The 13,447-nt window shown below is 35.8% G+C and overlaps 2 protein-coding genes across 2 annotated transcripts in view; both read right to left on the reverse strand.

Annotated features, from left to right (window-relative positions):
• The window catches only part of LOC117115620 (organic cation transporter protein-like), a 12,038-nt gene extending 5,490 nt beyond the window's left edge, over positions 1–6,548 (reverse strand). The window contains exons 1-2 of the mRNA XM_033259526.1: positions 6,363–6,548; positions 1,665–2,088 (exon numbers count right to left, since the gene is read on the reverse strand). Coding sequence (XP_033115417.1) covers positions 1,665–2,042 — 378 coding nt within the window. The 5' untranslated portion in view covers positions 2,043–2,088; positions 6,363–6,548. The remainder of the gene's footprint in view (positions 1–1,664; positions 2,089–6,362) is intronic.
• A 4,848-nt stretch (positions 6,549–11,396) lies between these two features.
• Positions 11,397–13,447, reverse strand: part of LOC117115698 (organic cation transporter protein-like) — a 15,858-nt gene continuing 13,807 nt past the window's right edge. Inside the window, exons 8-10 of the mRNA XM_033259639.1 lie at positions 13,244–13,374; positions 12,626–12,835; positions 11,397–12,106 (exon numbers count right to left, since the gene is read on the reverse strand). Of these exons, the coding sequence (XP_033115530.1) occupies positions 12,016–12,106; positions 12,626–12,835; positions 13,244–13,374 (432 nt within the window). The 3' untranslated portion in view covers positions 11,397–12,015. The remainder of the gene's footprint in view (positions 12,107–12,625; positions 12,836–13,243; positions 13,375–13,447) is intronic.

Genomic DNA, 13,447 nt, shown 5'->3' on the forward strand with positions numbered 1-13,447 from the left:
GTATATGACCTTGACCCCGTATTACCATACACGAGTCTCAATAAATACAATCTCACAATATACGTGTAAGCCACCGAGTTTTTAAATGATAATCACAAGTATTTGTAAAAATTGTATATGAGCTTGAGTACCATAGTACCAATAAAAAGAAAAATAAATAAATAAATATATTAAAAAGAACAAAAAAAAAAACCTGTTTATTTTGGACTAAATACAACGCAGCAAGCCACCGTTTTAAAATTATAATTTTTAAATTAAAAATAAAACTTGTTTATGACCTTGACCTCGCGCACAAGCAAAGAAAATCTCACATTTGTTCATTTTGGATTACGTACGACGTTGGAAAATTAAAGTTCAAATAATTAGTAAAACTTGTATATGACCTTGCCCTTATAGTATTAGTCATCCATAATATACAGTATTCTACAATATGATTTTATATCCATTAACATAGTTAAATGAAACAAGTTATTACAAAGTGCGACAGACTTTATTACAAAGTGCGACTGCTTTGCGTATTACAAAGTGCGACAACTGCATTGCGTATTACAAAGTGTGAGAGGCAGCTATTGCAAAGGGCTACAGATTGATTATTATTACAAAGTGCGATAACAGTTATTAGAAAGTGTGGCAGGTTTATTACAAATTGCAACAAGTATTACAAAGTGCGACAGTACAGATGATCGATCAATGATTAGCGCACATGTGTTCAAGTGAGTGTAATAATTATTACGTCATAGATAGAAATTCAGTAATTTCAATTCAGATGGAAATATGATGACGTCACAATGTCCGATCAGCCATAATGATCTATAGAATCATATCTACAACTCATGTCCTTTAGGAATATTTAATAAAAATAGGGTGTCACCACACATCCTAAGGAGCTATAACTGATTAAATTTAGGTATTATTTTGGCATATTTTCACTGTATATTGACATAAACGTGCGCACGGATTTGTATGATTGATACGCACGTGCGGGATGTTATTAGCCCTAAAATGACTAAAAAGAATACAGTGGCAGAAACCCAAATATGTAAAAAAAAGACGTAATTTATAGCTTCCGTACGTGCTATGTGCGTGAAAATCTTCTAGAAAAATAACAAGGATAGAACCTGTTGCCATTTTTGAGAATAGCCGCGAACAAGAAATGGGAGAAAGAATAAAAGAGGAGAAATAAATAAAGACAAAGCTGAAGAACAACAATAGGTGATGATATGCTGCACCTAGTTATTTCTTAGGCACTTTTTTTAACTTGTATATGTTATCAGATTAAAAATGATTCTATTTAGGGGGTAGGGGAGGCTTTACCCAAATGGTCTGTTGCATCGGGGACCATTCCAGATTGTGTTGGAACAGCGACGCAGTGTTAACGATTCAGTGAAAAGTGACAATGTAGAGATTTTATATATGTCATGCTTAAGCGGCTTGGCGCAGTCGAGGTCGGGACGAATGATTATCTCATCGCCATCGTTGAAAGTTGAACTACGTCTACCATAGTGGTTGCAGTAGGCCTGCGCACCTAATATATTTTTTTTACTTGCTTTTGCTTTTTTGGGTACTAACAGTTTTTTTTCTCAAATTCAGCGTAATATTCGATAGGCCTATGTTTCATTGTTTATCAATGTATTATATTAGAAATTCACAAATGTTACACTTACATCTTCTTGAATTGTGTTGGTGTACTGAGAGTGGTCGAACTCATAGCCATCGGTACATTCAATTAGCGGCGTATCAGTCGTTATATTGTAGTAGCTATCATACTGCATACAGTTGTGTTCATTCACCGTCGTACTAGGATCATCCACTGGTATAATGACGCTCGAGTTCGTAAATAGGCAGCCAGTATCCCCAACATTGCTGCAATTTGGTGTGACTGTGTCTGGAACCTTGCACCAGTGATCGGTTGCGCCCCCCAGAAAGACCTGACCCAGGTGATGGAAAGATACAGAGACTGTCAGCATACAGTACCAGTGGAAAACCCATAACTGGTAACGGCCAAACTCCCCTATCCGCGCTAAAATATCATCTAGCCTCATTATTTCGAGAGTTTCCCAGTCAATCTGAATCAAATATTCCCCAAGTCTGAAATAAAATGTAGTTCATTCCAATATATTATATGCATATCATTTAAATTTAACCGTCTAGTATTTAACATACATAGTATTAAAAAAATAATTTTCCTTATATTTTTACTTACTGGAATACAGTTCAAGAGTTTTGGTCATTTCTAAGACTTACCAAAGTCTCCATGCCATAAATTGACATATAGTTACGCTTTCTTGTGCGTAATTGGTATCCAAACGCGACTCAGAGTTACACAATACATTTAGTGGGATCGGACACGCATTCCTTAAACCAATTAAACAATGGGCTTTTTGAAAAATTTCATTTTACAATTTAACTGCAACCTCTGTAGCAGAAAATGGCTTATACACATTTTCTCTAGTTTTAACAAAATAAGAGAACTAAAAAAAAGTACTAACTATGCCTTTTGTGCGTCAGTTCTCTCGTCTATTTTGAAAAAAGTGGTAAATAACTCCTTGTTTAAAGCAGACCATTTAAAAATGAAATAATAAAATCATTTGTAATTAAATCCGTAATTTCAAATATTGGCAAGGATAACATTTATCTGGTTCTTCAAACTTATCAAAATATAAGTCAGATATATAAAACGTCTCATAATCACACAAAGAAACACTCTAAATAGTTATGATAGTTGACAAATAGAGGTTTGACAAATCTTCGTTACAAAACATCGCAATCAACTCATTCAACACACTAGGTTTAATACCATTTTGGTCTGTGACATCGAAATTGCCGATAACATCATGGATCACTAGTTCTGAGCGAATAAAAAATTTACTTTCCTTTAATTTGGCTTTCTCTGAATTTTTATTTTCGATCTCTGACTTGGTATTATTTATTTTTTACCTTTATTATTCTGTTTTCAAACATGTCTCTTATACTTTTCTATAATCAATTCTATATAATCTTTCTTCTTACTTCAGTCTCAATTATCAGTTTCAATTATAAAATATAGCATAATATGACCGCTGAGCACATTTGACTATGTTTTTCTCCTGACAACAAACTTAGGCTTCCTATATGTTATGTGCTGATACCCAAAATGTATGGACAATGGCTTATATGATTCTTTGTAATATGTAGGCAAATGTGCGAAAAATATGCTCCTAAAACACAGGGGTGTCGGGCCCACAGCCCTGCCATAAAAAGAAAATAGGCCTATTAAAACTTTTTTTTCACTTCTACCTCTTACAAGTCCTTTACTCGTAAATCATCTTGTTGTCCTACTCCAGCGAATGCTGTAAGTACCAAATTCAGGCCTAAATTCGCAAATACTTTGACGGATAATAATTTATAATGATGAAAATAAACCTGTTTCATCGGGATTTATCTGCAACTGATGCGACAATTAATTAGCTTGTCGTTTAGTATCTCAGACACGTCACCAACTATTTTATTAACAGTTTTGTTTATGTCTACCGCTACCTTATCCGACTTACTGTAGCCGCGTGTAAGCTGAAACCATCTATTTACACTATAACACTTTGATACTATCTTTATTATTAAAATCGGATTTTTTTTAAAACTTTTTTTTCTCTATAGATACATTAAGGAATTTTAATATTCAAGGAAATATAATATATTATATGCGAGCTGATTAGCCGAGTGGTTAAGTCAGGGGCACCGAACCTTCAGCTCTAATATCGGCGCTGGTTCGAACGGCTCACTCGCCAATGGTTCCGGTGGTGGAACAAGTCTTCTCGGATAAGGACTTCAAATCGTAGGTTCAGTGTACGTATTTGGCTCGTGTGCAAATTAAAGAGTAGGGGGTTCCCCGTGTACTGGTACATTAAGTCCCCTGTTGTTAAATGGATATGCCACGTAGGACAGTAATTAAGTTCACTTATTGGCATATCTTTGGCGTTCGTGCCTAAAAAATGAAATGAAATAATATGCTCATCCTATTGAGAAATGTTGTAAATTACCGTTCCACACATGCTTCACTTAAAATCCAAAATGCTCTCCTCCAAATATCATAAATTTTGAAGAAAGATAACATAGATTATTAAAAAACTTACATCAAATTCTGTTTCCTTGACTTTCTTCTGTCAGCTACAAAAGATATACTGACAACACTCCCTCAGTGGAAGTAAACACACATTGAGGAATTTTCCGAAGAGTGACAATTGTATGCGGCAGTGTGGGACAACGGCAATCGCACTGTCTGCGGGCTTTATAGCAGCTGTAGCGACGGTTGACTTGAGGTTACTGAATTGTTAGACTCTTTGTTTGTCACTAAACAGTTCTTACAAGGAGATAATAATAACTATACTGTGTACGCTAAGTCGTATTTCTATAAGAGGTCTAACCTTGCACAAGTACAGTACACTTGTTCTTGAATGTTATTAATTCTAATTTCGTCGAAATTGATCACATATTTTTACTTACTGGAATACAGTTCAAGAGTTTTGGTCATTTCTAAGACTTACCTAGGTCTCCATGCCATAAATTGACATATAGTTACGCTTTCTTGGGCGTAATTGGTATCCAAACGCGACTCAGAGTTACACAATACATTTAGTGGGATCGGACACGCATTCCTTAAACCAATTAAACAATGGGCTTTTTGAAAAATTTCATTTTACAATTTAACTGCAAACTCTGTAGCAGAAAATGGCTTATACATATTTTCTCTAGTTTTAACAAAATAAGAGAACTAAAAAAAAGTACTAACTATGCCTTTTGTGTGTTAGTTCACTCGTCTATTTTGAAAAAAGTGGTAAATAACTCCTTGTTTAAAGCAGACCATTTAAAAATGAAATAATAAAATCATTTGTAATTAAATCCGTAATTTCAAATATTGGCAAGGATAACATTTATCTGGTTCTTCAAACTTATCAAAATATAAGTCAGATATATAAAACGTCTCATAATCACACAAAGAAACACTTTAAATAGTTATGATAGTTGACAAATAGAGGTTTGACAAATCTTCGTTACAAAACATCGCAATCAACTCATTCAACACACTAGGTTTAATATCATTTTGGTCTGTGACATCGAAATTGCCGATAACATCCTGGATCACTAGTTCTGAGCGAACAATTTTCGATCTCTGACTTGGTATTATTTTTTTTTTACCTTTATTATTCTGCTTTTAAACATGTCTCTTAGACTTTTCTATAATCAATTCTATATAATCTTTCTTCTTACTTCAGTCTCAATTATCAGTTACAGTTATAAAATATAGCATAATATGACCGCTGAATAACACATTTGACTATGTTTTTCTCCTGACAACAAACTTAGGCTTCCTATATGTTATGTGCTGATACCCAAAATGTATGGACAATGGCTTATATGATTCTTTGTAATATGTAGGCAAATGTGCGAAAAATATGCTCCTAAAACACAGGGGTGGCGCCAGGTGTGGCGGGCCCACAGCCCCGCCATAAAAAGAAAATAGGCCTATTAAAACTTTTTTTTTCACTTCTACCTCTTACAAGTCCTTTACTCGTAAATCATCTTGTTGTCCTACTCCAGCGAATGCTGTAAGTACCAAATTCAGGCCTAAATTTGCAAATACTTTGACGGATAGTAATTTATAATGATGAAAATAAACCTGTTTCATCGGGATTCATCTGCAACTGATGCGACAATTAATTAGCTTGTCGTTTAGTATCTCAGACACGTCACCAACTATTTCATTAACAGTTTTGTTTATGTCTACCGCTACCTTATCCGACTTACTGTAGCCGCGTGTGAGCTGAAACCATCTATTTACACTATAACACTTTGATACTATCTTTATTATTAAAATCGGATTTTTTAAAAACTTTTTTTTCTCTATAGATACATCAAGGAATTTTAATATTCAAGGAAATATAATATATTATATGCGAGCTGATTAGCCGAGTGGTTAAGTCAGGGGCACCGAACCTTCAGCTCTAATATCGGCGCTGGTTCGAACGGCTCACTCGCCAATGGTTCCGGTGGTGGAACAAGTCTTCTCGGATAAGGACTTCAAATCGTAGGTCCAGTGTACGTATTTGGCTCGTGTGCAAATTAAAGAACCCAGTATATCCCTCGAAAAGAGTAGGGGGTTCCCCGTGTACTGGTACATTAAGTCCCCTGTTGTTAAATGGATATGCCACGTAGGACAGTAATTAAGTTCACTTATTGGCATATTTTTGGCGTTCGTGCCTAAAAAAATGAAATTGAGAAATGTTGTAATTTACCTTTCCACACATGCTTCACTTAAAATCCAAAATGCTCTCCTCCAAGTATCATAAATTTTGAAGAAAGATAAAATAGATTATTAGAAAACTTACATCAAATTCTATTTCCTTGACTTTCTTCTGTCAGCTACAAAAGATATACTGACAACACTCCCTCAGTGGAAGTAAACACTTGACGAATTTTCCGAAGAGTGACAATTGTATGCGGCAGTGTGGGACAACGGCAATCGCACTGTCTGCGGGCTTTATAGCAGCTTTAGCGACGGTTGACTTGAGGTTACTGAATTGTTAGACTCTTTGTCACTATAAAAACGTCATTTCGTCACAGACAGAACATTTTGTATCTCAACTCTGAACCGTTACAGGAATTTTCTAATCATCTGTTAACTTCCTTTTCCTGGTCCCTCTATTTCTATTTCTTGCATCCGCCACCTAGATATAAGGTTTCAAAAGCAACTTGAGCAGGGGGTACCGAACCCTTATACCAAGTGAGACATTTAACTAAAACAAAAAAAATCTGTTAAATTGTAATAATATAATTGGATTCAAAAGATAGAGGAAGGCAAAGAAGTGACAATAGATGAAAGTTCATCATGTTTATTTGAAGAAGCCAATCCATTTACAATAGAGAACAATCAAAACAATAAATTTGAAAAAAAGTTCATAATATCAACTGAAAATACATGCAGATATTTCAGTTGCTTTTAAAAAGCTTTTCCAAAAGCATACTTCACTGAATCAACAAGTGGTAGAGTGCGGCACGTAGTCTCAAAATCTGAAGAAAAAACCTTTAGAAATAGTTTTAATGATTTGAAAAAGTTTGAAAGTTCATGGTAATAATTTTCCAGGTAAGTAATTTATCATACCAACCCCACCCGCTATATCCCTAAAATATGCAATTTTTAGAAGAAATTGGTTTAGTTTAACAAGAAATTTGATATTTTTTATGCACTTTCAGGGTGAAAAAGGCATCTTCAAATGGTAGAGAAGGATTTTCTATATTTTCCCATTGTCCCCTGGTGGTTACGCCACTGCGAAGAATATCTGGCGGCTTAGATCAAAGGCTGTCTCTTATACACATCTAGATGTGTATAAGAGACAGTATCTGTACAGGTCTCCCAGCCTTTGCTGGGCTATAAACCCTTAAAAAAAAATTTTAAAAAAAACCCCATAAAAATTGCGCGCGAATCGCACAAACAATTTTTGTGTTTTTAATTCTAATTTCGTCGGAATTGATTCAAACTTTCTTTCTCTTCTTTCCCTCCCTCTCCCCTCCATTTTTTCTCATATTTTTTCTGCCCCCCTTCCCCGCCTGTTACGCCATTGTGTCTAATTAGAGGCCAAAGCTGCTAGAGCAAATAAAAGACCTTCCCAAAAGTGGTATTTAATTTGATGGAGACCTTCTGTATCAATCGCTGGCCAAAAACGAGGTTCCTCTGCTAGTATACATGTCATTTATTTAGATCAATAACTATGGGTATGTTACTGTGGGCCTAAATAATGTATGTATATTCAGGTTAAGAAAGTTTACACAACACTTTCAAGAGACGTATTAAAATAGATTATAATACCACTTGGCGACCCTCTCTGCATGGTGATAAATCATGTGAGTGGTAGAGTTGTAGTACCACTTACTCAAATCGTGCAGCAGTACCTATGTCATGGAGTCAACGTTTTTGACTTTTTCTTTTCTAAACTATATTTATTTAAAAAAAAAAAAAAAAAAAAAAAACCACCCAGAATATCAAAATTTATCATACCAACCCCACCCGCTATATCCCTAAAATATGCAATTTTTAGAAGAAATTGGTTTAGTTTAACAAGAAATTTGATATTTTTTATGCACTTTCAGGGTGAAAAAGGCATCTTCAAATGGTAGAGAAGGATTTTCTATATTTTCCCATTGTCCCCTGGTGGTTACGCCACTGCGAAGAATATCTGGCGGCTTAGATCAAAGGAGCTTTAAAAAAAATCCTAATAAATTTTGTGTTTTTAATTCTAATTTCGTTGGAATTGATCAAAACTCCCTAAAATGTGCAATTTTTAGAGGAAAATTACCTACTTTAACAGGAAAAGCTCCCGAAGTGCCCGAAATTTGAGATTTTTAGGCACTTTCAGGCAAAAGGCATCTTCAAATAGTGGGGAAAAATTTTCCACAGATGTATATTTTCCCTTGTCCCCCGGTGGTAACGCCATTGCGGAGAATATCTGGCGGCTTAGATCAAAGGAGCTATAAAAAAAATTGTGTTTTTAATTTTAATATCGTCGGAATTGATCAAAATTCCCTAAAATGTTCAATTTTCAGAGGAAATTTACCTACTTTAACAGAAATTTTAAGAGTTTTAGGCACTTTCAGGGGGGAAAAGGACATCTTCAAGGGGTGGGGAAAGATTTTCCACAGACAGATATTTTCCCCTTGTCCCCCGGTGGCTACGCCACAGCGGAGAAAATCTGGCGGATCAAAGGAGCTATGAACACTTGAAGTGGAGAAGGGGTTGCAGGGTGTTGTGAGTCTGGTCATTATATCTTCCTTTTTATTCCTGTATTTATTTTTCTCTTCTCTTTTTTTCTTTTCCTTTTTTCTTTCCTTTTCTTTTCCCCTTCTTTCTCTTTCCCTCCCTCTCCCCTCTTTCAGTCTGCCCCCTGCCTGTTACGCAACTAGAGGTGGAAGCTACCGGAGCCCAGCATACTGCCTAACGCAGTGCCTGCGTGCACCCGAGGGTGAAAGCGACGTTGTTTTCGACACTTTGGTGGGTGGAGCCCTGTTATGGATACCTATGCCGATAGCGCTCATACATTTCGGAACAGTTTTTAGCTTAAATAGTTTACGTTAAATTGATTTACTGCTTGTGTTTTTTGCTGTATATAGCGCATTAAGGCTTTTTGTGAAATGTGCTGTAAAAGAACGATTGTTGTTGTTGTTGCTGTTGCGGTTGCAGTTGCTGCTGCTGCTGCTGTTGTTGTTGTGTTGTGTTGTTATTATTATTATCTAGGTATCAACATTTCTTTTGGGGTTTTTTGGAAACATTTTGAACCCCCTTTAAAATTCTAGATTCGCCCCTGATAAAATTTTCAATCGAGCCATTCCGACACCAAACCTATAGCATATACAAATGCCCATATAATAAACTATGTCCTCTCCAAAAACTTGTAGTCGATTTTATTTTTATATAGTGGCCAACGTGAACAATAGCCTGTAAGGTTGGAAGTTTTGAACAAACAATACAACCTACAAGACAATCACTTGTTTTATTTCATTGGTTTTTTTTTTTTTTGTGTGTGTTTAGAAAACTTTCAAGGAGACGGAAAAATACATACAATTAGACAGAAAATTAGCAATCGTTAATAACAAAATGTCCATACTATAAACAGTGTCCTCCAGAAACTTGTAGTCGATTTTTTTTATTTAGTTGCCAAAGTGAACGATAGCCTGCAAGGTTGGAAGTATTGAACAAATACACAATACAATCTACAGGACAATCACTTGTTTTTTATTTCATTTATTTTGTCTTTAGAAAACATTCAAAGACACGGAAGAATACAATTAGAGAAAAATTAACAACCGTGAACAAATCGAAGGGATGACCAAAAAGCGAAAGAAATCACTGACGAGTACTCCTCCACTGGTAGTGATAATGACCAAACAACAATTAGGCCTATAAAGGTATAAATATTTCTAAATTCTAAATCAATTGGTTTTTAGTGATTTAAGGCTTTGTCACTGGAGGTATAAATTATTTACTGTTGCAGGTTTGTCGCTGAGGGTAAAATGTGATATATGCCTACTGTTTGTAGTTTTTGTAACTGATGGTAAGATGTATATATACTGTCTCTTATACACATCTAGATGTGTATAAGAGAACCGACCAATCAGAACAAGGCCAAGAATACGCGCGCGTCTAACAAGCACACATGTTTTCCCACAGACGCATGTTTGTGTACGTTTTAACCATAGAGCTATTAAACAACCAGAGTGCTGACAAGATGGCGCAACAATGCAGAGTTATGTATGTGTACCCTCCAAGATGGCCGTCGTAGTAAAGCGCCACCTTCAGGCTTAGTATACATATTATTACATATTAACAAAGAGTATAAATAGAACAAGAGAGCCAACAACGCTCATTGGGAGCGTAAAAAAACGATACGCTCTACGCAGCTAGTGTAGGACGCCAACTAACGCTTGTATATGTTTTATTACCCAGTACTGCACCTGTCTCTAGGTTTGTCTGTTTATCTGTTCTCCACAAGATACTGTGCTTTTGTTTTCTGCTTACTGAGTTTATAGCGGGCGTACTTCTACCGCGCTGCGCAGCGCTGCACTGGGTAATAAAAGAATATACAACCGTTAGTTGGCGTCCTACACAGGCATGACGTTTTTACGAACGGGACTTTGCTCTCTTGTTCTATTTATACTCTTTGATATTAATAAGCCCTCTGACTGACTATTATTTCATTAATGATAATGAGTAATGGTAATAACAAATTATTAAGCTATTGTAGCCAAAACGAGGCCAAGTAGAGCATCTTATTCAAAAATAAAGTACCAAGGAATGAAAATTAAGATCGTGTACATTACCCCCAAACACCGCAACGCTCGAGTTTCAAACATACGGGTAACTAGCTGTAGGCCTACTGAACTTTCTGAGTAAATTGAGGGCGCAATTGCAAACGATGGTGCTTAGCGAAATTTGATTGGCTAAATCTATGGCAGCCATCTTGGATGGTACACACACACACAGTTCTGCGTATTTCGAACATCGAATACATTGCGGTGAGCGCTCTAGTATTCTTATTATATCTCTATGGTTTTAACACACTGTCGTTTTGTGGGACCTAGCAACAAATATCCAAGGGGCGGGGCTTAGGTCCATTATAGGCTGGGGAAAGTGGCGTAACAACTATGAGCTTTCACAGGCTAAAGCCTGGAGTACTAGACCGTAAGATGCGCCACGATATTAAACTGGTTTTGATTGACCATTGACCGATTTGAGACACTTTATAGGCAAAACGTGTAAAAAAATCAAATACGTCCTTAAATAAGCAGAAGCGTCGGGGTATTTCCCCAAAATCACCACAAGGCCCTCAGCCCAAACAAAACCACAACATAACACAAGGTAGAACGATTGATTAAAAATACTATTTTCTAATATGATGTTCCATAGGCCAATACGGTGGTCATTTGGTCTTTAAAATTCATAAATTACGTTGTAAACCAGCATGGAAATCATAGTAGTATCCACTTGAATACGTGAACCTTGCTCTTGAATACATAGCATAGTTGCAGATTTAACTTCTTAGAATATCCCAAAATGTATTACTTGAATCATTAGAAAACCATCCCGACAATCAATACTCCTAAGTTCAATTTCTAAGCAATTTAAAGTACTTTTACTGTCGTTCAAACCAACAAAATTCACCAACAATGATGTGTCTTACAGCAGAAACATTACAAAGAAAACATGCACTTTCCTGAAAGCCTGGTTCCCATAAAATCGCTACACTGTCGCTACAGTGTTTTCACTGCAATCGTTGTGCTGCGTGGCAGTCACCGACGCGATCAGGAAAGCTTCCCGATTCAACCGACCAATCAGCCTCACCAAAAGCTGTCGGCGATAGCGTGTAGCGATTGTATGGAAAACAATCTATACCTAGACTCCAGGTACAGACTTTATCTATTAAATCCTATATCCAATTAGTAAATTAAAAGTTTAAAATTGTATAAAAGTAGTGAATACATCAACTTCCATCAAACGGTGCCATTTCCTTCTTTGTTTGCGACACATGTATTTTGCAGTTCCTGTGCGTTTTCGTCGTTTTTTTGCAGTGCTATATATTTTCTGATTAATAAAAGTAAAACAAACAAAAAACAATAATTACTGTATTACAACAGTCAGAACATCATTAAAGATACACTGTCTGTCAAGAAAATGAAAAAAAAAAACCTCAATAAGTCGTAAGTTAATTATCAACAATTTTAAGGGTCAATTCCAGCAAAGTTAAATATTATTAACTGTCCATTAATTGATGGCGAATCTTTGTTACATTCAACTAAAGTTTTAATTATTTGTAAAGATGTACAATTTTTGAAGTTACATCTATCTTACATTTTATAAATTTTATTTTTATTTTAAGAGACATGGGGTAACTTTACTCTGCAGTTGTTACCTGTAAGTAGGGAGCTAGCTGAACCGCAAACTTTTGAAAGTGGTATGATAGTGCTGGGGATGGGTCAGCTGTCCGAAACACAATACTTAGCTTGTGTGATAGACACGCTAAAAAGAATTTACACAATCTATTATGGTAACGATCGTTTTAATAAGTTCCGATTATTAAAGATATTATTTTAGGCAACCTACTTTCCAAAGTTTTCTCCTTCCTCGATGGTTTCTGGGAGATTTGTACCCAATGTTTCTGGCAGCAATAAACCGAGAAGACCCGCAACGACTGATAGAGAACTGAATATTACTAGAGGTAAGGGTTTCCAAATCTCCGTCATCAATAGAGCTAGAGGTGATAGGATGCTGCCAAGGCGGCCTGACATCGATGCCAGGCCCATACCAGCACTCCTGAATAAATAAAAAATATTAAAATTTAGATCATTGTTATTGTAATATAGTTACGTAAAAATAGCAGTACTAGTCTGATATAATACTAGTAGTATAATGAAACCGAAAGGTCTACTGATTAATATCAGATAAGAAAGTATAATACATACTCCAAGTATTGAAATACACGCCATCGTGTTGGGATCCAATATTTCGACATTAATTATGTCACCATCAGGAATGAAGAATTTAAAGACTGCTTTTATTGACAAGACACTAGCTTTCAGGGGCGGATCCAAATTTTTTCAAACGGGGTGGGGGGCACAGTAGTTTTAGAAGAGATAAGTGAGAGCACATAACATTGATATGCATTGGAATTTCTAGTGACATAATACTTGATGTTTGATGTGAATAAAATAAAATAGATACCTGACAGGAGTTGGAAAAAGTTCAGCCGAGTAAATGTAAACAATCGAAAAGGCGGCAGTAATTGCAAATTTACCTGCCATAGCAACAGCAACCCGGAATACCCCAGGATCTGTCAAAAAAGGGATACTATGTCATACTTTTTATATATTTGTCATAGAGTATGTTGCAATATATACTGTCTCTTATACCCATCTCAATTTTAAG

This window comes from Anneissia japonica, unplaced genomic scaffold, assembly GCF_011630105.1.
Source record: "Anneissia japonica isolate Jap-2015-1 unplaced genomic scaffold, ASM1163010v1 scaffold287957_len1322810_cov207, whole genome shotgun sequence".
Classification (NCBI taxonomy): Eukaryota; Metazoa; Echinodermata; class Crinoidea; order Comatulida; family Comatulidae; genus Anneissia; species Anneissia japonica.